This window comes from Phyllopteryx taeniolatus, chromosome 6 (assembly GCF_024500385.1).
Source record: "Phyllopteryx taeniolatus isolate TA_2022b chromosome 6, UOR_Ptae_1.2, whole genome shotgun sequence".
NCBI lineage: Eukaryota > Metazoa > Chordata > Actinopteri > Syngnathiformes > Syngnathidae > Phyllopteryx > Phyllopteryx taeniolatus.
This window is the reverse complement of record NC_084507.1, coordinates 15,623,816-15,647,040: the sequence shown is the minus strand read 5'-3', so window position 1 is coordinate 15,647,040 and position 23,225 is coordinate 15,623,816. Positions and strand designations below refer to the sequence as shown.

Here is a 23,225-nt window from a genome sequence, read left to right as displayed (position 1 = left end):
GACTTCCCACTCATGAGGCTGGATGACATCGTGGATGAGCAGTCTAACGTAGTGGGCTTCTCCATGTTCAACACCACCCATCCCTTCTACCTAGAGTTCATCCGCAGCCTCAACCTGTCATGGAACGAGGGCTGCGACCTGTCCTACCCGGGCCCAGCGGTCAGTGGATTTATACAAAGTTTTTGAAAGAAAAAAAAAATGGATTCAGACTAAATTGCAACTTTTGTTACTCTCAGACCTACTTGGGTACCCCTGGACAATTTTGAAAATCAAGGAATGAGCCATTTAACTGACAGATCAATCTCTAATTTCACACACCTTAAACACTGTTGGTGCACCCCTCACACACCAAGTATTAAAACAAAAAACAAAAATCAATTTGTAACCATTAAAGGCATCTTGTTTGAAAATGAAAAAAGTGGATTCATACTAAATGTCCTACCTTCTACAGATTCTCTTTAATGACAATACAAAGTCCATTTATAATCAACAAAGGCATTTTGTTTAAAGGTGAAAAAAGTGTATTTCCACTAAGTTGCATAAAAATATGGATTCGTGCTAAATTCAAAATTTTCACATCGCTGAAATTTCGCACATGCTTGGGAATCCCTGATCAATTTGCCAAATCAAGGAATTAGCCCTGTAACTCACAGATAGACGAGTCTTACCCAACAGTTTCAAACCATACATCGTCGACAGAGTTGGTCCACTCCGAACACACCTTTAAAAACTTTTCAAAAGTTGGTTTTTACACATTAACACCACCCCACGTGCCCCAAAGTGTCATCTTGCTCGTTCTTCCCTGGTTTATTTGGAACATAAACCAGGCACAAAAGCCTTTTACTAACAGATAGACCTGCCATTCCTGAGCCTTGCCAGGATGGCAGCCTTTTCAACATTCTGACAGAGTTGGCACACGCCCTCTCCGCAGCACACACCCGGAAAAATAATAAAAACAAACCCAATATTAACCATTAAGGTCATTGCGTTTCACGATGATGCAAACATGCAACGTAACGTCTTGTATGTAATGACCATCTGTATTGCCCCCATCCATCCTTCTTCTCCCCCGACGACGTGCCTTTTCCTCCCCATGCTCCAATTCCCCTCCCCCTTTTTTCCCCCTTTTCCCTTTCCCGTACTCCCACTCTCGCGTCTGCAGCTGTCGTCAGCCCTGATGTTTGATGCGGTGCACGTGGTGGTGGGGGCGGTGAGGGAACTGAACCGCAGTCAAGAAATTGGAGTGAAGCCGCTCAGCTGCACCTCGCCTCAGATATGGCAACATGGGACCAGTCTTATGAACTACCTGCGCATGGTACGCTCACCGGTGTGCTGTGCGAACAAGCATTCTCATACTATACACGTCGAAGTTGGTTCATGTGGATCACACCAAAGAGCATGTTCTCCTGGGAATTGACCAGGAGAAGAATTTGATATGAAAATCAGTGCATTGTTCATCATTGTAAATGAGAACTCGTTCTCAACTGACCTACCTGGTTAAACAAAGGTTAAAAAAAAATGGGGGGGAAAAACACATGACCCAACCAATTTCTGAGGAATTGTTTTGTACTTGACACTTTTAGTCACAGTGACCCAAGTGAGTTGACCCAAGTTGGTTTGTTTTAGTGTTACCAAAATGGGCCCATCTGTCTATTTCACTGGTTTCTGACTTTTCCTAAAATGACCCTAACCTAACATAGCTCACTTCATCCCAACCTTTCCCAAAATGACCCCAACTGTCGTTCCCCCATCCTTTCGCAAAATGACCCCGTTTCATTGGTCCTTAACCTTAACAAAATGAAACCATCTGTCTATTTCAGTGGTTCACAATCGTTCTCAAAAGTACCCAATCTGTCTTTTTTACTGCACCCACATTTTTCCCAAAATCACTTGTCTGTCCCTTCCCAACCTTTTCCAAAATGACCCCCATCTGTCTGTTTCATTGGTTCCTAACCTTCCCAAAATAACCCTGTCTGCCTGTTTTAGTGGTTCCCAACCTTTCCCAAATGACCCCGTCTGTCTCTTTCAGTGGTTCACAACCTTTCCTAAAATGGCCCAATCTGTTCAATTCACTACATCTCAACCTTTCCCAATATCACACTATCTGTCTGTTTCATTGTTTTTCAACCCGTCCCCAAATGAGCCTGTCTGAATACTTGACTGGTTCCCAACGTATCTAAATTGACCCTGTGTGTCTATTTCAGTGGTTCCTAAACTTTCCCAAAAGGACGTTGTGTGTCTATTTCATTGGTTTTCAACCCTTCCCGAAAATCACCTGGTCTACTTTAGTGGTTCCCACCCAGCCTTATCTAAAATGACACCATCTGTCTATTTCAATTGTTCCCAACCTTGCCCAAAATGACCTTGTCTGCATATTTAATTCATTTTCAACCCTTACCAGCATTACCCTGTCAGTCTATTCCAGTGGTTCTTCACTTTTCCCAAAATGTTTATTTCACCGGTTCCCAACCTTTCCCATGCATCGCACCCCCAGAAAAAATCTCTCGTGTCACATTACCTGTAAAATTTTATTTCAAGATGATAAACAATTTTATCAAAAAAAGAAGAGTTGTGATAATAATGATTGAATAAAACGTTCATAGCAGGCTAAAATACTGTTGCTAACCAAAAAAGTAGCACGTAAACAGTCTCTCAAACAAATTACAGTGTGGAATCTCACTACATGTTTTGGATGAGTAGCATTCCAGTGGACTCAGATAGGTGGTCGCTTCACAATGTGTGTGTCCATGGTAATGTTAATGTCAAAATATGTATTTTATGTGGTTGTTTTTGTTTTTTGGGAGATAGGGCAAAAGCATTTCGACACAGCTGGTCTGCCACAGTGTTCAAGTTGGAAAATAGTAACGCATTGCCTTACTTTTTTGTACTTTTTACACTAAATCCTGGTGAGCACGTGTTGCATGCTGTCATGATTAGGATGATTTGTGACCACTTGTCTCTTACTGGCTGATTAATGAGAATAAATGGCAGCTTCATTATCATCTTCATCTCATGTTGCATGTGGCCTCGGCCTCGTGTGTGCTTGTGTGTGTGTGTGTGCGCGTGTGTGTGTGTGAGATCGGCGCCGTGCTGCCAAAGCATCCGGGGTGCCATCCCTCATTGCCTCCTCCCCACCGGCCAGACATCTGTCCATGTTAGTCAACATCACGGTGAGCTCCATCTTCGACGTTCCTCATACATTTACTGTACATTGGAGTTCATACACAGGAGGTGCGCCGCTCTATCTAATCTCGCAGTCTCTCCTCGTTGATTTGAAGCTGCCGATCCATGCCTATTCCCCTCTCCCTCTGTTCACTCTTTGCTTTTTCACTCTCAAAGGACGGGACAAAATATCGATACTCCATCATGATAATTCTTCCCTTGATAAGCTATTGATGTACTGGAGCCAAATATTGATTCTTGTATTAAGCTGGCATTACAAACACATTGCCTTGTTTACCCGAGTGAATTCAACACTGATAGTCATGGTGATGTCTGCATTTGCGGCCATTTATGGTCTTTTCCTGTATGGAGAAAGTAAGAAATCATACCAGGAAAGAAAAAAATATATACATTTTTCACATACAGTAGAACAACTGAAATACAATTGTAGCTATCTAGCCAACACAACAACCTGCTGTAGATCAAGTCAAGTCACATTTGACCTCTTGTTGCATTTCATTTGTGCGGGGGGGGAGGGGTGCATAAACCATGTAAAATAATTTACATTTCTAATTTACCTCAATTTAATCTATTTAATTTTTCTTCATTTTGTATGTTTAAAATTTTAGTTTATATTAATTCATTTATATTGGTTTTCTTTACTTTTTAGTTTTATTTAATTTCCTTTGATTTTTAAGAGCACTTATGTACATACAGTATATATTCTGTACAAAAAGTTCTCGCATACGGTGGTCAATGAACAAGCAAACCAAAAATACCAGTAATCTTGCAGTAACATTACTGTCTGGATTAAATGAAAGTCAAGAGGAAAGAAATTTGAAAAACCTAATGTATGTTAATAGGCAGAATTTGAGGCCAACAATCATTTCTACTATGCTGGTCAATGAAAAATATCTGACAAAAATTTACAAATGACGTATTAACTTTAATTTTGTACAAACATTGCTGCTCTTTATTAGACCTAAATCACAAAGAATAAAATGCAGAATTACTCAAAGTTTTTTTTTTTCCTGGTCACATCACAAAGTCAGCCATATTTTGCTCAGAAGAATTCCGGGAGTACAACCATCGGTCTATGTATATATATATATATATATATATATATATATATATATATATAAACAAACACACACACACACACAGTGGGTACGGAGAGTATTCAGACACCCTTAACATTTCCACTCTTTGTTGGATTGTAGCCATTTGCTAAAATCATTTAAGTTCATTTTTTCCTCAGTAATGTACACACAGCACCCCACATTGACAGAAAAAAAATTTAATTTTTGAAATTCTTGCAGATTTATTAAAAAAGAAAAACTGAAATATCACACAGCCATAAGTTCATCCTTAAAATGGTTCTACAGCTTCATTGGAGTCCAGCTGTGTTTGATTATTCTGATTGCACTTGATTAGGAATGCCACACACCTGTCTATGTAAGACTTTACAGCTCACAGAGCATGTCAGAGAAAATGAGAATCATGAAGTCAAAGGAACTGCCTGAAGAGCTCAGAGACAGAATTGTGGCAAGGCAAAGATCTGGCCAAGCTTACAAAAAAATTTCTGCCACACTTAAGGTTCCTAAGAGCACAGTGGCCTCCATAATCCTTAAATGGAAGACATTTTGGACGACCAGAATCCTTCCAAGAGCTGGCCGTCTGGCCAAGCTGAGCAATCGGGGGAGAAGAGCCTTGGTGAGAGAGGTAAAGAAGAACCCAAAGATCACTGTGGCTGAGCTCCAGAAATGCAGTCGGGAGATTGGAGAAAGTTCTAGAAAGTCAACCATCACTGCAGCCCTCCACCAGTCGGGGCTTTATGGCAGAATGGCCCGACGGAAGCCTCTCCTCAGTCCAAGCCCGCATGGAGTTTGCTAAAAAAAAAACATCTGAAGGACTCCAAGATGGTGAGAAATAAGTCTCTGGTCTGATGAGACCAAGATAGAACTTTTTGGCCTTAATTCTAAGTGGTACTAAGCGGTAATGTGTGGTGAAAACCAGGCACAGCTCATCACCTGTCCAATACAGTCCCAACAGTGAAGCATGGTGGCGGCAGCATCATGCTGTGGGGTGTTTTCCAGCTGCAGGGACAGGACGACTGGTTGCAATCAAAGGAAGGAGGAATGCGGCCAAGTACAGGGATATCCTGGACAAAAACCTACTCCAAACCTCAGACTGGGCCGAAGGTTCACCTTCCAACAAGACAATGACCCTAAGCACACAGCTAAAATAACGAAGGAGTGGCTTCAGAACAACTCCATGACTGTTCTTGAATGGCCCACCCAGACCACTGACTTAAACCCAATTGAGCATCTCTGGAGAGACCTGAAAATGGCTGTCCACCACCGTTAACCATCCAACCTGACAGAACTGGAGAGGATCTGCAAGGAGGAATGGCAGATGATCCCCAAATCCAGGTGTGAAAAACTTGTTGCATCATTTCTAAAAAGACTCATGGCTGTATTAGCTCAAAAGGGTGCTTCTACTAAATACTGAGTCTGAATACTTATAGCTGTGTGATATTTCAGTTTTTCTTTAGTAAATCTGCAAAAAATTCAACAATTCCATTTTTTCTGTCAATATGGGGTGCTGTGTGTACATTAATGAAGAAGAACAAAATAACTTAAATGAGTTTAGCAAATGGCTGCAATATAACTAAGAGTGAAAAATTTAAGCGGGTCTGAATACTTTCCGTACCCACTGTATATGTATGTATTAAATATAAATTCAAAGGAAACTTTTTTCCCTGGTTGCATTAGCTGTTTAGCCACTTGCTTAACATGCTAGGCAGAATTTGAAGAGTGCAATAATTCATGCTACATTGATACATGAAACAATAACAGGGGCAAATGTTGTTCAGCAGCTGCGGCCTCCCATCTTTGATTTCCATTCATTTTGCAATAAAATCACTGCTCTGTATTAAATATAAAATTGAAAAAGAAAGGAAAACAACACCCTCTTCCCATAATGCAGCGTCTTCACTGGCTGAATAAATGACGGCATTATCTTGGTTTTCGTTTCATTTGCTTCATCATGGGGTTGTCCCTGCCAGGTGGAGTACGACGGCCTAACGGGGCACGTGGAGTTCAACAGCAAAGGTCAGAGGACCAACTACACCCTGCGGATCCTGGAGAAACACAGAGGAGGCCACAAAGAGGTCAGCAGTCGGCTGCTTTTTTTTGTCAGGTCACTGTGCCCCGCTGGGTTTTTGGAGGGATTTGCAGATTAATTGTGTACATTACAAAATTATGCGGGAGTTGCTTTATGTAGATTTTATGGAAAGATGCATTCAGCTGGTAAACATGTAGACTTAAAATACATGTAGAAAAAGTAAATGAACTGGTAAGATATCTCGATGTACTCTCGAAGAAATAACCTTAAATAATTTGTCCCAGGCTCTTTTGAAAAAAGTTTCACCCAAACAAAAGTGACAAAAGGCCAAAGAAAAAGGCCTTGGTATGATCGCTTAGCCAATTAGCAAACCCTTTGCTGTATAATCCACAAAATGTCACTGTCAGCTGTGCGCTTTCAGTTAACTTTGCTGCTAGTTAGCTCACAGGTCAAGTCAGCAACACTGAGCTGGGATAACAGCAGCATAATGAAACATTAACATTTCAGCTATATCAGTGTGGCAGTTATGAGGTGTGGCAATAAACAAAATCACGCTCCTGACTAAATGTCAATTTAGCTAACAGCTAACATGGCTTTGTGAGACTCTTGTGTGTCTGAGGACACCAGGCCAAACCTACCATATATAGGGATTGTGTGCTTTGCTGCCGTGTAACGCCCACAACACACAATGACGAAAACTTTTTGGAACATTTTTTTAATTTAGCATCGCCCTCTTTCTACTAAATCCAGTGTACAGTGGTGCCTTGAAATAAGAGTTGAATTTGTTTTGTGCCCATGCTCGTGATTCAAAACACTCGTATCTTAAATTATCTTTCCCCATTATAGTCACTGGAAATGCCACTAATCCACCCCTGCCCCCTCCCCCCCCCAAAAAAAAAATAAGATAATGAAAGAAATACAGCACTCTACACACTAAAATGTAAAGAAATTAAACCAGTTTTTGCTTCCTTTTTTCAATTTAATGGACATTGTCCTGCTTTTTCTGGTTTGTGCGCCTTGGCCAACTGGGTGCAGTATAACACAGACATACGGATATAAATGGAGCCATCTCAGCTCCTCAGTAATCCACAGTATTATTTGTTCCTTGCAGAGGTTGAAGAATATATGCCTCCGAGTATTGTTATATTATCGGTCTACATGTGTTCACCATTTTTGTTCAGATATTCATTCCTTTAACGTTATAACAGTGCGACACCAATGATAATAATTAGCCCATCTATGGTGTTTCCCATTTTAAGGCAAAGTTATGTGGTGGTTTGAAATACAAAATTTGCAATTGTGTTGGTATTGTTTAGTTTGACTGTAAAATTTAACTGGGAGTGAATAAACAGCTTGAAGCTTCTTTTTGAAGAATTGTTCACTTTCTGCCAAACTGCTGCCTGTTGTGAAGTGAGTTGAGTTTAATTTACTGCCACCATGCCACCAAGTCAAAGCAAAAAAAATCACTGCAACAACAACTCACACCTCGAAAAATCGCAAGTCGGGTCACTCATATCTTAAGGCACCTCTGTAATTTGTTAACAGTCAAACAAAATCTCTAGGACAAGTTTGTCTATGAAGGACACCTGCAAATAGCCAAAATGACCCTAAAATACCAAAATGTCAGAATTCCAGAGTCTGTTCGGACATGGCTTCTTGAGACTTTTCTACTCGTGATAGAGTCTCCTAAATGTCATGTTAGTAAGTGAAACTGGCTTCAGGGCTAGAGTTTTCCAAAATGTTGCATGTGGCTCCTACCAGACAAAAATATCTACCAGGATGATCGCGCCTGTAAAAATTGGCGATATATTTGGACTAAGAATAATAAGGGCGAGTAAAAGAAGCAATTTTAGGTTTCCCTTTGAACCAGCTCACTTCTGTCAGGACAAAGGGCCATTGCAAAGACTATTTTATTACATCGAGGGGATTTTTATCATGAAACTCTTTTGTAACAAATCCCTGCAGTTTCTTCATTTCACTAATGACTTCAGGGAGCTGAGGATGAGCTTGAGGTGCATTCAGGGCTGCGTAATAAATCAGATTAATCATTATCATCCCCTCTCCTACTTGTGTTAATGTTTATTTTTGAATTTTGTGTGTGTTTTCTTTATGGATAATCCCCACGACCTTCAGTGAAAGATTCAGTTTTTTTTTATGCTTGATATGCTGGTCAGGAGCCAAAAATGTATTTGTCAAGCCACTGTGCAGCGAACTGACCAGCCGTGTCCTTTCAAAGGCGGGATTAAATGAACCCCTAGCGCACACGCGGGTGCGCGGCTCATTGACTGGATGAGGCCACTCTCTCTCCCCCTCGATAGAGCCGCTCATTTACAAGGCGCCCCCGCGTTTAGCGCCAAATGCCAGCCGATAAAAACCGTGCTGTTCTTTAATTCGGCGTCTTACTTGTTATAATTAACGTTTAAGCTCAGCGCCGGGATAAAATGTCAGAGTGGGATGGAGAAAAGGAAAAAATTAATTTTTTTATTATTTTTTATTTTTTTTGCTCGACCAGTTGATATATTGCAAAACGAAACAGGTTTGTCCGCCGCCATTGTACCGCTGTAAAGCCTGTTAGATCGTAATGGCACACTTACGTACTTAAGTGACTTTAGTGTCACATAAAAGTGAAATATGAAGAAAGACGCTAGTGAAGAAAAATAGATTCCCACCCACGAATCGATTTGTTTATAATGAAACAATGTGGCGCATGCTTGGCGGAGATCCCCATTGGGGTCAATTAAGGCAACGCGTGTGTACTGTGTATGACGGCTAATAAAGTGGTTAGCAAAGCACAGAAATACCAAGCATTGCCAAGGTCCTCTGTTTAATAGCCCAACAGAGTTGTGTGCGACTACAAATGACGTTTAACATTCTCCAAGATTTACACCATAATTGACCTTTTGTGACAGGTTATGCCCACGAAATGCAGACTGTTACCTTGTTTACAAAAATGCTGTTGTTATGCATCGTACAATGGTGGAAAGTCAGGCCCAACAAGGCCTTCTCTGCTGGCTCCAAACACTATCAGAAACACTAGCCTACATTCATAACCTAAATTTTAATATTGGTCAAATTAAAATGGTATTAATTTATTGCAAACAGTCTATTATTTTCTTTTTGGAGCCCTTCTATAGGCTGCAGTGCTTCCAGTATGTGTATGTTAGATTTTTGTCGAATCAGACTTAACGTTCTGTGTGTTGCCAATCTAATCTGCCCAGGCCTTCAGAATCAGTAGTGCTGCCTGATGTAATTGACACTATATCAGCAATGGGACTGTTTCTTTAATCAGATTTCAAATTTGTCCTCACCGGGCCAGCAAACTGGCTCTCAATGATGTCAGCTTTTTTATGTCCTCTGATTGGCTGATCAGAGTCAACTTGTTACAGCCAATTTTGACTAGCAAAATGTGTCTGTACTGATCTGTACAAATTAATACATTTAATAATCAGCATATCTTATAAGTATTATATTTTATATTAGTATTTTATTTAAATGTGTGTTTTTCAATGTTATTAGATAAATACTGAATCTGAACTTCTCCGGATGTTGTTTGTTGCACAGTTGTATGCTGGTCAATAGCGTTTTTGTCCACTTTGATGGTTTCTATAATTGCGACGTACAGACTTTGAAATGTAAAACCCCAATTCCAATGAAGTTGGGACGGTGTGTTAAACATAAATAAAAACAGAATACAATGATTTTCAAATCATGTTCGACCTATAGTTAATTGAATACACTACAAAGACAATATATTTAATGTTCAAACTGATAAACTTTATTGTTTTTAGCACATAATCATTAACTTTGAATTTTATGGCTGCAACACGTTCCAAAAAAGCTGGGACAGGGTCATGTTTACCACTGTGTTACGTCACCTTTTCTTTTAACAACATTCAATAAACGTTTGGGAACTGAGGACACTAATTGTTGAAGCTTTGTAGGTGGAATTCTTTCCCATTCTTGCTTGCTGTACAGCTTCAGCTGTTCAACAGTCCGAGGGTCTCCGTTGTCGTATTTTACGCTTCATAACGCGCCACACATTTTCAAGTACAGTACAGTAACTCACTATTTGTACTTTTCACACCACTGCAATTTTTGGATAGGCCTAGTTCCAAAATGTTAGTGTTCCGAGAGCACCAGGCAGCTTTACAGTAACAATGCTGCACCTTAATTATCATTATCCTCTGTCTGCGATCTATTTGTGTTTGCGCCCCTCCATTTGTTTTGCATTCTTTGTGTCACATTGGGACGGTGAATGTAACCTTCTAAAATTGGATCATATTTCTCCCGGGGTAGGATTGTGTTGGTTACGGAAGCTTGACGGACATTTTCTCTCCCCCCCCACCCCCCCATCTCCTCTGATTAGATTGGGATCTGGTACTCCAACAACACCTTGGCGATGAACTCCACCAGCCTGGATATTAATGTGTCGGAGACGCTTGCCAACAAGACCCTCATTGTCACCACCATTCTGGTAATGTCACACCTTCCTTCGGGGGCAGCAGCACAATGGAGATCACAGTATGTGCATGCGTGTGTGCGTGTGTGTCTTTTGGGTCCTGCTTTCTTTCACTTATTGCTTGAGTTGGTGTGACAATATTGACAGCAGTGACCTTATTGGCCATATTTCCATTACTGTGATTGTTTACTGGGGGTAGGGAACAAATTTCACTGGTGTCAAACTCGAGCAGAGGAGGTCACCATTTTATATCGCCTACGAAAGCAAATAGAGTCTATTTCATGTTTCTTGTCAAATGGATTTGTTCCTTTCATTTTGGCTGAAAATCTGTACTAAATGTGCTAATTTTATTCAATTTTACCAGACATTTTTACTGGTAGTATTGAACAAAAGTTGTTTACCAATATATTGTTGTCACTAATTTCAATTAAATCTACATTTCTAATTCAATATGTTTTTAAAACAACCAAATGCAAGGCCAATTGTTTATACAGTTAGGAACAATATGATGAGGTATTATACAACCCCAATTCCAATGAAGTTGGGACGTTGTGTTAAACGTAAATAAAAACAAAATAGAATGATTTGCAAATCATGTTCGACCTATATTTGATTGAATACACTACAAAGACAAGATATTTAATGTTCAAACTGAGAGACTCGAATTTTTTTTAGCAAATAATCATTAACTTAGAATTTTATGGCTGCAACACATTCCAAAAAAGCTGGGACAGGGTCATGTTTACCACTGTGTTACATCACCTTTTCTTTTAACAACATTCAATAAATGTTTGGGAACTGAGGACACTAATTGTTGAAGCTTTGTATGTGGAATTCTTTCCCATTCCTGCTTCATGTACAGCATCAGCTGTTCAACAGTCCGGGGTCTCTGTTGTCGTATTTTACGCTCCATAATAGACCTGCTTGGATGGCAGCATATGTTTCTCCAAAACCTGTATATACCTTATAACAATAAAGTTTATCAGTTTGAACATTTAATGTCTTGTCTTGGTAGTGTATTCAATTAAATGTAGGTTGAACATGATTTGCAAATCATTGTATTCTGTTTTTATTTATGTTTAACACAATGTCCCAATTTCATTGGAATTGGGGTTGTACAATAACATGATTACAAAGACATAACAGCCTTCTGAGGGAAACCACAACATTGTCTCACATGACAAAAATGAGTTTGACACCCCTGAACTAGAAAATTTGCCTCACTAAAATCAGCCTGAATTGAGGCAGCGGTCCTATCTCATGCAAATGAGCCACTCTTCACTGCTGGGCCCATGCCGAATTCAGCTTTCATTACAGTGACAGCTAGGGGTGTAGCTAGGGGGTTGCAGGGAAGCTACCACATAGGCCTGGCTGTCATTTCCTGGGTGGAGAAGCTCTGTTTTACATTATGTAAATTAACCCCACTGTTACATCACAATCCATCAAAATTCAGAACAGCTTTCTCACAGGAACATTCTTGAGATTGACTTGGTTGTGAGAAAAAAAACTCCAGTGACCAAACTATTTACAGTATATACAAACAATTTAAAAGTAAATTTTCTGATCTAATCAGATCTAGTGGTAATCTGGTCATCGTCCCCAAAATTATTTTTTGTTTATTATCATTTTCATAACAACTACTGTATCTTCATTGTCCAACCAGAATTGTCCCCCCCCCCCCAACTCTGTTCACTTTGGAATGAAAGCCTAAGAAATGCCAGTTCAGCCAATTCGAAATACTAAGAAATGTTTGCACAGGAATAGAATGGAATGGAATGATGCTACCTTCAGCACCACATTACACCCACATAGCAAGACACCCACCTAGTGTCAAGTAGAACGGATATGAAAAGTCAAGAGCACCCACACACATGCACACAAACGCATAGTATGTGCTTTCTTAAACTAAAAGTAGCCTACTTGCTATCATTGGCCAAGCAGGTGTCCCCATGTAAAGAGTGTGTGGAAATGTGTTTAGTATCTTTGTTCTCTGTTGTAACAAATCTTCTTGCTATTAATTTGCATACAACTGGAAAGCCTGTTTATTATTATTATTTATTTATGATGGCCCCTTCGTAAGGAACATGTATTTGTTTGATGAGCAGCACAACTGTAAACGTGCCAAATCTTTGCTGTCTTTGCCATCTTATTCTGCTGTTGCTATCGACTTTCATTTGGTGTTCTTGGATGCTTAAAGTCTTGTGAGTAACAAGAAAGAAACTGTTTTACAATTAACAGTCATGAGCCTGGAGTAGCATGTGTAAGAAGCATAAACAGCCACAAGAGCCTGGTCACGGAGTGCTGTGGGATGGCATTCCACTCTCTGAATCGCTTGTGTTGGGCACTCTAGCACACACAGCACACAAAAGCCAATCCCACAAGTGTTCAGGTCTGTTGGATTCAGGACGTCATTTGGTCTACTCCCAAATCTGGAAAAAGTTTCTCACACAACTCTGTGGGATTGAGTGTCTTGGAACCTTGGAAGACTGGAGGATTAAAGTCTTATCACTGACAAGGAAGAAACAAGACATAATGGCAATTTTCTGGTCAGGAGCTTCAGTGACATGTGGAAGAACCACACACGGTCGTAACATAGATTACTTTTCAAAAGCATGGTAACACACAGACATGGGGTGTCAATCCACTCCTGCAGTGGTCACAAGTCGACCAACATGATTGTGTTGGTCACTAGCGCTGTTCATCGATGAAGTAAGATTCTACCCATGATCTGTGAGCTAACTTAATTCTCCGTGATGACAATGCTTGTCCCATAGTGTTGTGTTTTGTCACAAAATCTCCAAAATGTTTAAGGATGGAATACAAAGGGCCAACCCCAACCAAACTTGGAATTTTCTTTAGCGTGCCCAACACAACCACATTGGCTGACTTGTGAGGACTCCTGGTTGAGTAGTGAAATTCCATCCCACACCAGTGTGTGACTAGACTGGTGACCTGTATGTTGTGGCTGAAATGTGGGGTTGTATCTTCAGCAATGAGTCGAGCGAGACCTGCTTATTCAAAGATTACAAACACAACCACATTGGTTGATTTACGACGACTCCTTTGTTGAGTAGTGGAATGCCATCCCACAGCATTATGTGACCTTGCCTGACCTCTATGTTGCAGCTCTGTATGGCTCTTCCACCTGAACTTATGGAGGAACTTTATGTTCAGCGATGAGCCCAGATTCTGTCTGTGGTCAAGGACCTCCAGCATGACAATATTCGTCCGACAGTGTTGTGTTTATCAGCGAGTACCTCCATAATGTGAAGAATGGAATTAAAAGTTCTTACCTAAATGCAACTAAACACTTTTGGGCTTTCTTTTTAGTCCAATACAGCCACGTTGAGGAGTGCAATGCCATCCCACTACTGTGTGAGACCAAGCTGTGTGTGGTTCTTCCACTCCCTTTTAAGGCTACTGACTGTTTAGAGAATACAATGTAAAATTACTCCTTCAATGTGGCTGTTAAAACTCCATTCATGCAATCCAACAAACTTACAAATTTACACAAGCACATGCTCAGTTGTGCCAATGCATGTTACTTACAAATGGCGCGTTGCACTGCGGAGAAGAGAAATAATCTTCCATAATTTGAAGTGGCGACGCATTAAAGCATAAAATGTCTTGTTGTTTCATTAAATAAAATACTCCCTGGAAAGCTTTGACTTGTGATGTGAAGCAGACATAGTGCTCTGATAGGGTGTTTTGTAAGGTGCTTACAAAGCACTGTGATCACTGTAACCGTCCGTGCTTTCAACAGCCGGGAGCCTCGCTTTTGACAGGGTGCAGCTACCTATGTGACGTTTGCCACTGCAGTGTGCGTCCTTTACGGTCTGCGCTACAGTTTCTCCGGCAGCGCTCGTTCAGATGAGTTCCATGAGTTCCAAGCGTTCCCAGTGGTACCTCTTGCCCCCAATTTTGAGTGCGAAGTAGGCTGCGTGCTGAGAATCCATCCATCCATTTTCTGTACTGCTTATCCTCACTAGGGTCGCGGGTGTGCTGGAGCCTATCCCAGCTGCCTCTGGGGGGCAGATATGCTAACCAGTCGTCCACCGTGCCACTCATGCTGAGATTGCAGTACTAAAAAAACACACACTTAAACTCATTTAATTAGAATGTTAATGCGAGCATTTTGTCCTTGCTATGCTACGTGTTCTCACACAGCTTTTGAATACTGCCTTCTACCTATTTGGAATGCAAATGTTTTTATGTTCCGACTTGTATCTGCAGCCAGAATGAATCGGCCCTTTCATTTTCTTTCCTGTAAAAAAAAAACAAAGCACAAGGCTAATTGGCTATTGGAGTTGAGTCGCGCTGGGAGTATCTCATGGGAAAGAGATGCAAACGTGCCATGCAGAGGCCCAACAAGCACCAGACATAACGTACAAATGCACAACGCATCATCAGATTAATTGGCCCTATATCTTAATAACATTTGTTGTGAGTCACCGGAGGACTACACAGCAATATGTAGCACAACAATAGGGACAGGTACACAAAAGATGTATAAAAAATTCTGCCTTTACAAAACTAGAGATACGAACTTGCTATGGTGGCAGTGAACTCAACTCCCTTCACGACAAGCCGTGATCATTCATTGACAAAAAGAAGCTTCAAGCTATTTCTTGGGACTCCCAGTTAAAGTTTCCTGTCAAATTAAACATAAAACAAAGAGAAATAGGCGTTGTGTATTTAAAACAACATAACTTTTCTTTCGGTATGTCTTTTTTGCTTAATGCTGACAATGCAAAACGCCATCGACAGGCTATCCTATAGCATCAGTGTTATGGTGTTATAAGTCTTAAAGCAATGGCTATTTGAACACAAACACCACTTTTTGTGTTATACCCACAACACAAATAGATAGATAAAAATACTCACGTGTATATATACTTTATTCTCTGCAAATAGCGACTAAAATTACTGTGGCATACTGAGGAGCTGAGACGTCTCATGTATATCCTTATTTATTTACAGTATTATACTTCCCCCAGATGGCCAAGGTGCACATACCAGAAGGAACAGCACAATGTCCATTGAACTGAAGTAAAAAAAATATGGCAAAAACTGTTTCTAATTCATCCATTTCCAACACCGCTTATCTTGGTTAGGGTCACGGGGCGCTGGAGCTTATCCCAGCTGACTTCGGCGAAAGGCGGACTACAGCCTGAACTGGTCACCAGTCAGTCGCAGGGCACATATAGGCACGGACAACCATTCGCACTCACGTTCACACAGTCACTGAGTGGGAACTGAAACCACGCTGCCCGCACCAAAGTCTGGCGAGTGTACCAGTACACCATCAGTGACTTTCTAATTCTTTACATTTAATTATCTCGTTACTGTATGTTTTTCTGGAAGAATATTATAGAGTGCTATTTTATAACTCATAGCTCAAGGCACCACTTTAATCCAATAGTAAAATTACAAAAAGTTCTATTTTTCCAGGAATAAATTAGTAATATTATGAAATAAAAAGACATACATAAGTATATTCAAAGAATTTCGAGAATAAAATTGAACTATTAAAAGAATAAATTCATATTAGGAGGAAAATGTCTTTTGCAATGACTAGCCTTCAAGAATACTTGACTGTGAATGACTTAGTAATTCCGCCCAGTCTGATAGTACCACAAGCAACACAAGCCTAGAAAGTAACTTTTTTTGGGTCAAATATATATATTTTTTTTAAAAAGCTGTGATTTTTGTATTTGGCAGAGACAGTAATGCGATATGTGAGCTTCCACATGCTCTCTTCTCTGTCTCTCTGGAGGATTACACAAAACTGTTCCCAAGTGTAAGTTTAACAGAGAAAGAAGATGCCAAGGAACCTGCAGTCATTCAAAACAAGAGAGGAAAAGAAAAAAAAAAAGCCCCAAAGGAGTTTGACGTGATGAGACACAGACGCCACTCAACAAAGAGCATTTGTGTGCGACTGTAAAGGTTGCAGCTATTCCCTTTAAATAAACTCCATCTTATTTTAGTCTGGGAGTCAAATATACACGAACTAACATTGATTTGACTTTATTTTGCATATAAACAGAAAAGTTGCACAATTGTAAGACCTGTCAGACACGGTACAGGTGATAACGTTTACAGAAAGTACAGTTGTGAGGGCGTTTGAGATACAACGCAATATCAGTAACTGGAAAGTAACAGTACTAAACGGTCATTAGGTATACCTGCAAATTCTGAGAGCCAATAGTAGAGCTCTATTCAAGCAAGCACCCCCTTTTTCATGGCAGAATGGTTTTAAGTGTAATTACCTCAGTTCATAGATCATTTAAGCAGTGAATGAGTTAATGGAAATCTGCTCCAAGTAATCAGATATTAAGTTTTGGTGAAGCAGCATGTGTCTTATTAAAGATTATCTCATGTTATATGGTGATAGCGTTCCAGTAGACAGTGTTGTACCTGAACGAGTGCAAAGAACAAAAGTTCATGAACTTGTCCATATTTTTGGACGAATGTGAACTGAACTTAGTTTATTCCTGCCTGATGAATGTTATTAAGAACACGCTCATTCTGGTGTGAGTGAGAGGTTTTTGAACGACGTTTTCATTGAAGTGTGCCAGGTTTGGTTAGGAACTTCCAGGAGAAAACCCAGTTGAACACACTACGTATACAGTGGGTACAGAAAGTATTCAGACCCCCTTAAATTTCTTACTCTTTGTTATATTGCAGCCATTTGCTAAAGGCAATTAAGTTCATTTTTTCCCTCAATGTACACAGAGCACCCCATATTGACAGAACAAAATTGAATTGTTGAAATTTTTGCAGATTTATTAAAACAGAAAAACGAAAATTTCACAGCCATAAGTATTCAGACCCTTTGCTCAGTATTTAGTAGAAGCACCCTATGAGCTAATACAGCCATGAGTCTTTTTGGGAATGATGCAACAAGTTTTTCACGCCTGGATTTCGGGATCCTTTGGCGTTTCTCCTTGCAGATCCTCTCCAATTCTGTCAGGTTGGATGGTGAATGTTGGTGGACAGCCATTTTCAGGTCTCTCCAGAGATGCTCAATTGGGTTTATGTCAGGGCTCTGGATGGACCATTCAAGAACAGTCACGGAGTTGTTCTGAAGCCACTCCTTCATTATTTTAGCTGTGTGCTTAGGGTCATTGTCTTGTTGGAAGGTGAACCTTCGGCCCAGTCTGAGGTCCTGAGCGCTCTGGAGAAGGTTTTGGTCCAGGATATCCCTGTACTTGGCTGCATTCATCTTTCCTTCGATTGCAACCAGTCGTCCTGTCCCTGCAGCTGAAAAACACCCTCACAGCATGATGCTGCCACCACCATGCTTCACTGTTGGGACTGTATTGGACAGGTGATGAGCAGTGCCTGGTTTTCTCCACACATACCGCTTAGAGTTGGGGCCAAAAAGTTCTATCTTGGTCGGATCGTACCAAAGAATCTTATTTCTCACCATCTTGGAGTCCTTCAGGTGTTTTTTAGCAAACTCCATGCGGGCTTTCATGTGTCTTGCACTGAGGAGAGGCTTCCGTCGGGCCACTCTGCCATAAAGCCCCGACTGGTGGAGGGCTGCAGTGATGGTTGACTTTCTAGAACTTTCTCCCATCTCCCGACTGCATCTCTGGAGCTCAGCCACAGTGATCTTTGGGTTCTTCTTTACCTCTCTCACCAAGGCTCTTCTCCCCCAATTGCCCAGTTTGGCCGGACGGCCAGCTCTCGGAAGGGTTCTGGTCGTCCCAAACGTCTTTCATTTAAGGATTATGGAGGCCACTGTGCTCTTAAGTGCAGCAGAATTTTTTTTTGTAACCTTCCAGATCACCAGATCTGTGCTTTGCCACAATTCTGTCTCTGAGGTCTTCAGGCAGTTCCTTTGACCTCATGATTCTCATTTGCTCTGACATGCACTGTGAGCTGTAAGGTCTTATATAGACATGGGTGTGGCTTTCCTAATCAAGTCCAATCAGTATAATGGAACACAGCTGGACTCCAGTGAAGGTGTAGAACCGTCTCAAGGATGATCAGAAGAAATGGGCAGCACCCAAGTTAAATATATGAGTGTCACAGCAAAGGGTCTGAATACTTATGGATGTGTGATATTTCAGTTTTTCTTTTTTAATAAATCTACAAAAACTTTCAACAATTCTGTTTTTTTTCTGTCAATATGGGGTGCTGTGTGTACATTAATGAGGGGAAAATGATCTTAAATTATTTTAGTAAAAGGCTGGAATATAACAGAGTTAAAAATTTAAGGGGGTCTGAATACTTCCCGTACCTACTGTACTGTACGTTTAAACCTCATATTTGGCAACCAATTCACCCGCCATTAATGTTGACAGTACTGTTATATTATCTGTCTGCATGTGTTGCTGTACCATTTGCGTTTAAATATCCTTAATAATAGCGCAACCTAAATGCTAATCATTGCCTATGGTGTTTTCCGTTATGTTTTAAGTTAGCGGACTAAAGGCTTAAGCTATGTGGTTGTTTTAAAGACACAATGTTTAATTCTCTTTGTTTTGTTTAGGGCACGGTGCGTGACTGTTTAGAGCGTCTGCCTCACAGTTCTGATGTCCGGGGTTCAATCCCCGGCCCCGCCTGTTTGGAGTTTGCATGTTATCCCCGTGCCTGCGTGGGTTTTCTCCGGGCACTCTGGTTCCCTCCCACATCCCCAAAACATGCGTTGTAGGTTAATTGAAGACTCTAAATTGCCCGTTGTTTGTTTCTATGTGCCCTGCGATTGGCTGGCGACTAGTTCAGGGTGTACCCCACCTCCTTCCCGATGATAGCTGGGATAGGCTCCAGCACGCCCGCGACCCGAGTGACGAGAAGCGGCTCAGAAAATGGATGGATGGATGTTTTGTTTAGTTTGAGAGTAAACTTCAAATGGGAGTGGCAATAAACAGTTTGAAGCCTCGTTTTTGAAGAATATGTACTAATTTTATCCGACAAACTGCTGCTTCTTCCATCCATCCATTCATTTTCTGAGCCGCTTCTCCTCAGAACTGTGAGGCTGACGCTCTAACCAGTCGGCCACCGTGCCGCCCTGCTGCTTCTTGTGAAGTAAAATCAGTCAGTGCTACCATACAGTGCTTTTATCTCAAAATTAAGCTTGCAAGTCAAAGCAGAAAATTGGCTAAATTGCTTGTATCTAGAAAAAAAAAAAACCTGTCTATTATATTCAGGAAAACCCGTATGTGATGCGCAAGGACAACTACCAGGACTTCCAAGGCAACGACCAGTACGAGGGCTTCTGCGTGGACATGCTGAGGGAGCTGGCGGACATCCTCAAGTTCTCATTCAAGATCAAGCTGGTGGACGACGGGCTGTACGGTGCCCCCGAGCCCAACGGCTCCTGGACGGGCATGGTCGGAGAGCTTATCAACAGGGTGAGTCCTCCAAAGAAACCTCTAAACACAATGGTCAGCTTCGATTTGGATTTCAAAACAATTTTTACAATGCCCAGCCACTGTCTATCAATAAATAATGCAATACAACTAGCTATAAGTTTTAGGAACAGCTTCATTGTTATGCAGTGCAGCTCGTGGAGACTTGCAGGAAACTGGCTAACAAACACAGACGTGTTTGTGCTTGGACTGTCAAGCAAGATTTTGAAATACGTGTAAAACAATAACTAGGCGGCGCAGTGACATATTGTGGAACACAATGGATGGATTTCCTCATAGTGAGACTTCCTTCTTTCTTACCACTTTTGGTCGAGTTAGGAGTGTTTTGTGTTCCATGGCGCATCATCAGACTTTACTGCCAAACTGTCCACACAAGACGATAAAAACTCACAATTTAGTATCGCCCATCTGTCTAGTGTCTTGTCTGGTTTTGTCTAATCCTTTGTGTGCGTGTGTTTGTATGTGTGTGTGCGTGCGCGCGCGTGTACCATCAGTGCACAAATCAAGGTTCATAAAGACATAGATGAGAGAGTTTGATGTGGATGAACTTGACTGGCCTGCACAATCCTGATTTCAACCCTATCGAACACTTTTGGATGAATTAGAGCGGGGACTGAGCCAGGCCTTCTCGTCCAACATCAGCGTGTAACCGCACAAATGCGCTTCTGGAAGAATGGTCATAAATTCCCATAAACACACTCCGAAAGCTTGTGGAAAACCTTCCAAGAAGAGCTTAGGATGTTATAACTGCAGAGGGTGGACCGATGGCATATTAATCCCTATGGATTAGGAATGGGATATCCCATTCTTAATCCATTTAATATGATGTTAGTATATATTGTAATCTGATGATGGCGGCACAGTGAGCGACTGGTTTCACACATCTGCCTCACAGTTCTGAGTTCCCGGGTTTTAAATCCGGCCTTGCCTGTGCCGAGTTTGCATGTTCTCCCCGTGCCTGCGTGGGTTTTCTCCGGGTACTCTGGTTTCCTCCCACATTCCAAAAACATGCATGGTAGGTTGATTAAAGTCTCTAAATTGTCCGTAGGTGGGGATCCGAATGTGAATGGTTGTTTGTCTATATATATATATATATATATATATATATATACACACACACACACACACACATACAACACACACACACTATTTACTGTTAATACATATTATGTCACTTGTGGGGAGTAGCTGGACCCAAGAGCAGGCGGAGGCAGATTTTTTTCAACATTTAATAAAATCAGGATTAATTCTCAATTTAAATTATATTTTTAATTAATGTAATTACAATGTATTAACCAATTATTTCATCAAATTAATAATGTTAAATGCATATGTCAAATTATTTTTTACTATTATTTCAATAATCCATGCTCATTTTTTATTATTGCAATTTCACTTAATTGAACAATTATTTAATTAAAACGTGTGTGTGTGTGTGTAAAATAGTTCACAATATATTAAGAAATTATTAAATGAAATAAATTTCTAAAAAATAAATAAAAATGAATCAATACGTTTTACTTATCCATTTCTAGGTCAAAATGTTTGAATGACTGCAACAAATATGGCAGGATTCTTAATCAGGTACATTGTCAATTGGCCGGATTAAAGAACAGAGTGGGCCGCCTGTGGGCCGTAGTTTGCCCGTCCCTGTTCACCCCCCCCCCCCCCCCCCCCCACTGTTTGCACAAGGAGTTGAATACGCACATCCATGCACACACACACACACACACCAACTGAAGCCCAACTCTGCTGTTCCTTCTCATTTCCTCAGTTGATAGTTCCTTCTAAGCGAGCGCTTACTTGACCCAAAATTGCCCGTGTCGTCCCTTTCATCCCGTCCATGCCTTGGGTGCATGTGACAGCCATGTTTTGGGGGGGGGGGGCTTAGCGGGCTAATGAGAGCCCCCCCAACACCACCTCCCGCCTTGCTCTGCTTAATCTTCACATGCTACACTTCAATTACCAGACTGGTCCCCTTGTGGAGTCTGCCACTCTCCACACTCTACCTCCCAACTCCCCCTTCCACCAACCACCACCACTATTGCCTGATCACTCGGCTCTAATTAGAATGTTCATCAATTAGCTTATAATGGAGGAGGGGGGCGCAGGCATGCGAGGAGGGTTACACAGGTGGAACGACCTGCCAAGCCTGTGCTTCCCCACAATTAGCCTCATTTAGTTGATGGATAGAATGGAGAGAAGGAAGCATTTGTATGTTTTCCCTTTTTTCCAAATGTCTCTTCAAGTGCATTCACTCTCGTAGTGCCACTATGCCGCTGCAATCGAGTGCGTACTGCTCTATTTTTCGAACCCACCTGACCACTTGTGTTGCTTTTATTTTTTTTCTTCTTTTCTTCTCCCTCCGCTGCTCACCATCCTCCGTATTTGATCTATTTTCATCCGTCCCCGCAGAAAGCCGACCTGGCCGTGGCGGGCTTCACCATCACGTCGGAGCGGGAGAAAGTGATCGACTTCTCAAAGCCCTTTATGACCCTGGGGATCAGCATCCTATATAGGGTTCATCTGGTAAGGATGTTTTCAAGGGCATCCTGGATTTCATTTGGTCTTTTTTGACAAACTTTTACACCTTTTGAAAGATTACTGGCCATGACAGAATAAAAGGCATTGCTTGGAAACAGTACGCAGAATACAGATCACGGTTTCATATGGATCACGTTCAGGTTCAGATTTCCTGTTTGGGAAACATTACTTGAAATCTCAACATGGGCCAAAAATGGTGTCGCTTCAGTCGGTTTGAACTACGTCATGACATTTTTTCATCATAAATTATTGGAGCGACACCCCGTGAGAAACGTTTTCTACCATGCATACCTGGCAATTGGGTAAAGAATTCCATTGTATCGCTGTTGTGTTCTTTATCGTTAAATGTCGATGTTATGACAATGACAAACAAGTAGTAGGCGGCCACACAGGGGAAAAAAAGGCATATAAGTATAAAGTCGCAATATTAGGAAGAAAAAAATCGTAATTTACACCTTTTCTTCACAGTATATGACTATATTCTAGTAAAAGCATATTTTTGTATAGTAGATTGTCTCGAAGACATTCTGACTTTATTCTCGTTGAATTGACGT

General features: G+C 41.0%; 1 protein-coding gene across 5 annotated transcripts in view; it reads left to right on the top strand.

The window, feature by feature from the left end:
- grik5 (glutamate receptor, ionotropic, kainate 5) overlaps nucleotides 1–23,225 on the top strand; it is a 204,305-nt gene that overhangs the window by 151,791 nt on the left and 29,289 nt on the right. For 4 of the 5 annotated variants that reach the window (XM_061776775.1, XM_061776772.1, XM_061776771.1 and 1 more), the window contains exons 10-15: nucleotides 1–159; nucleotides 1,163–1,315; nucleotides 6,230–6,334; nucleotides 10,655–10,762; nucleotides 19,906–20,109; nucleotides 22,543–22,656. In XM_061776775.1, coding sequence (XP_061632759.1) covers nucleotides 1–159; nucleotides 1,163–1,315; nucleotides 6,230–6,334; nucleotides 10,655–10,762; nucleotides 19,906–20,109; nucleotides 22,543–22,656 — 843 coding nt within the window. The remainder of the gene's footprint in view (nucleotides 160–1,162; nucleotides 1,316–6,229; nucleotides 6,335–10,654; nucleotides 10,763–19,905; nucleotides 20,110–22,542; nucleotides 22,657–23,225) is intronic. The other variant, XM_061776773.1, reaches the window with a different exon arrangement.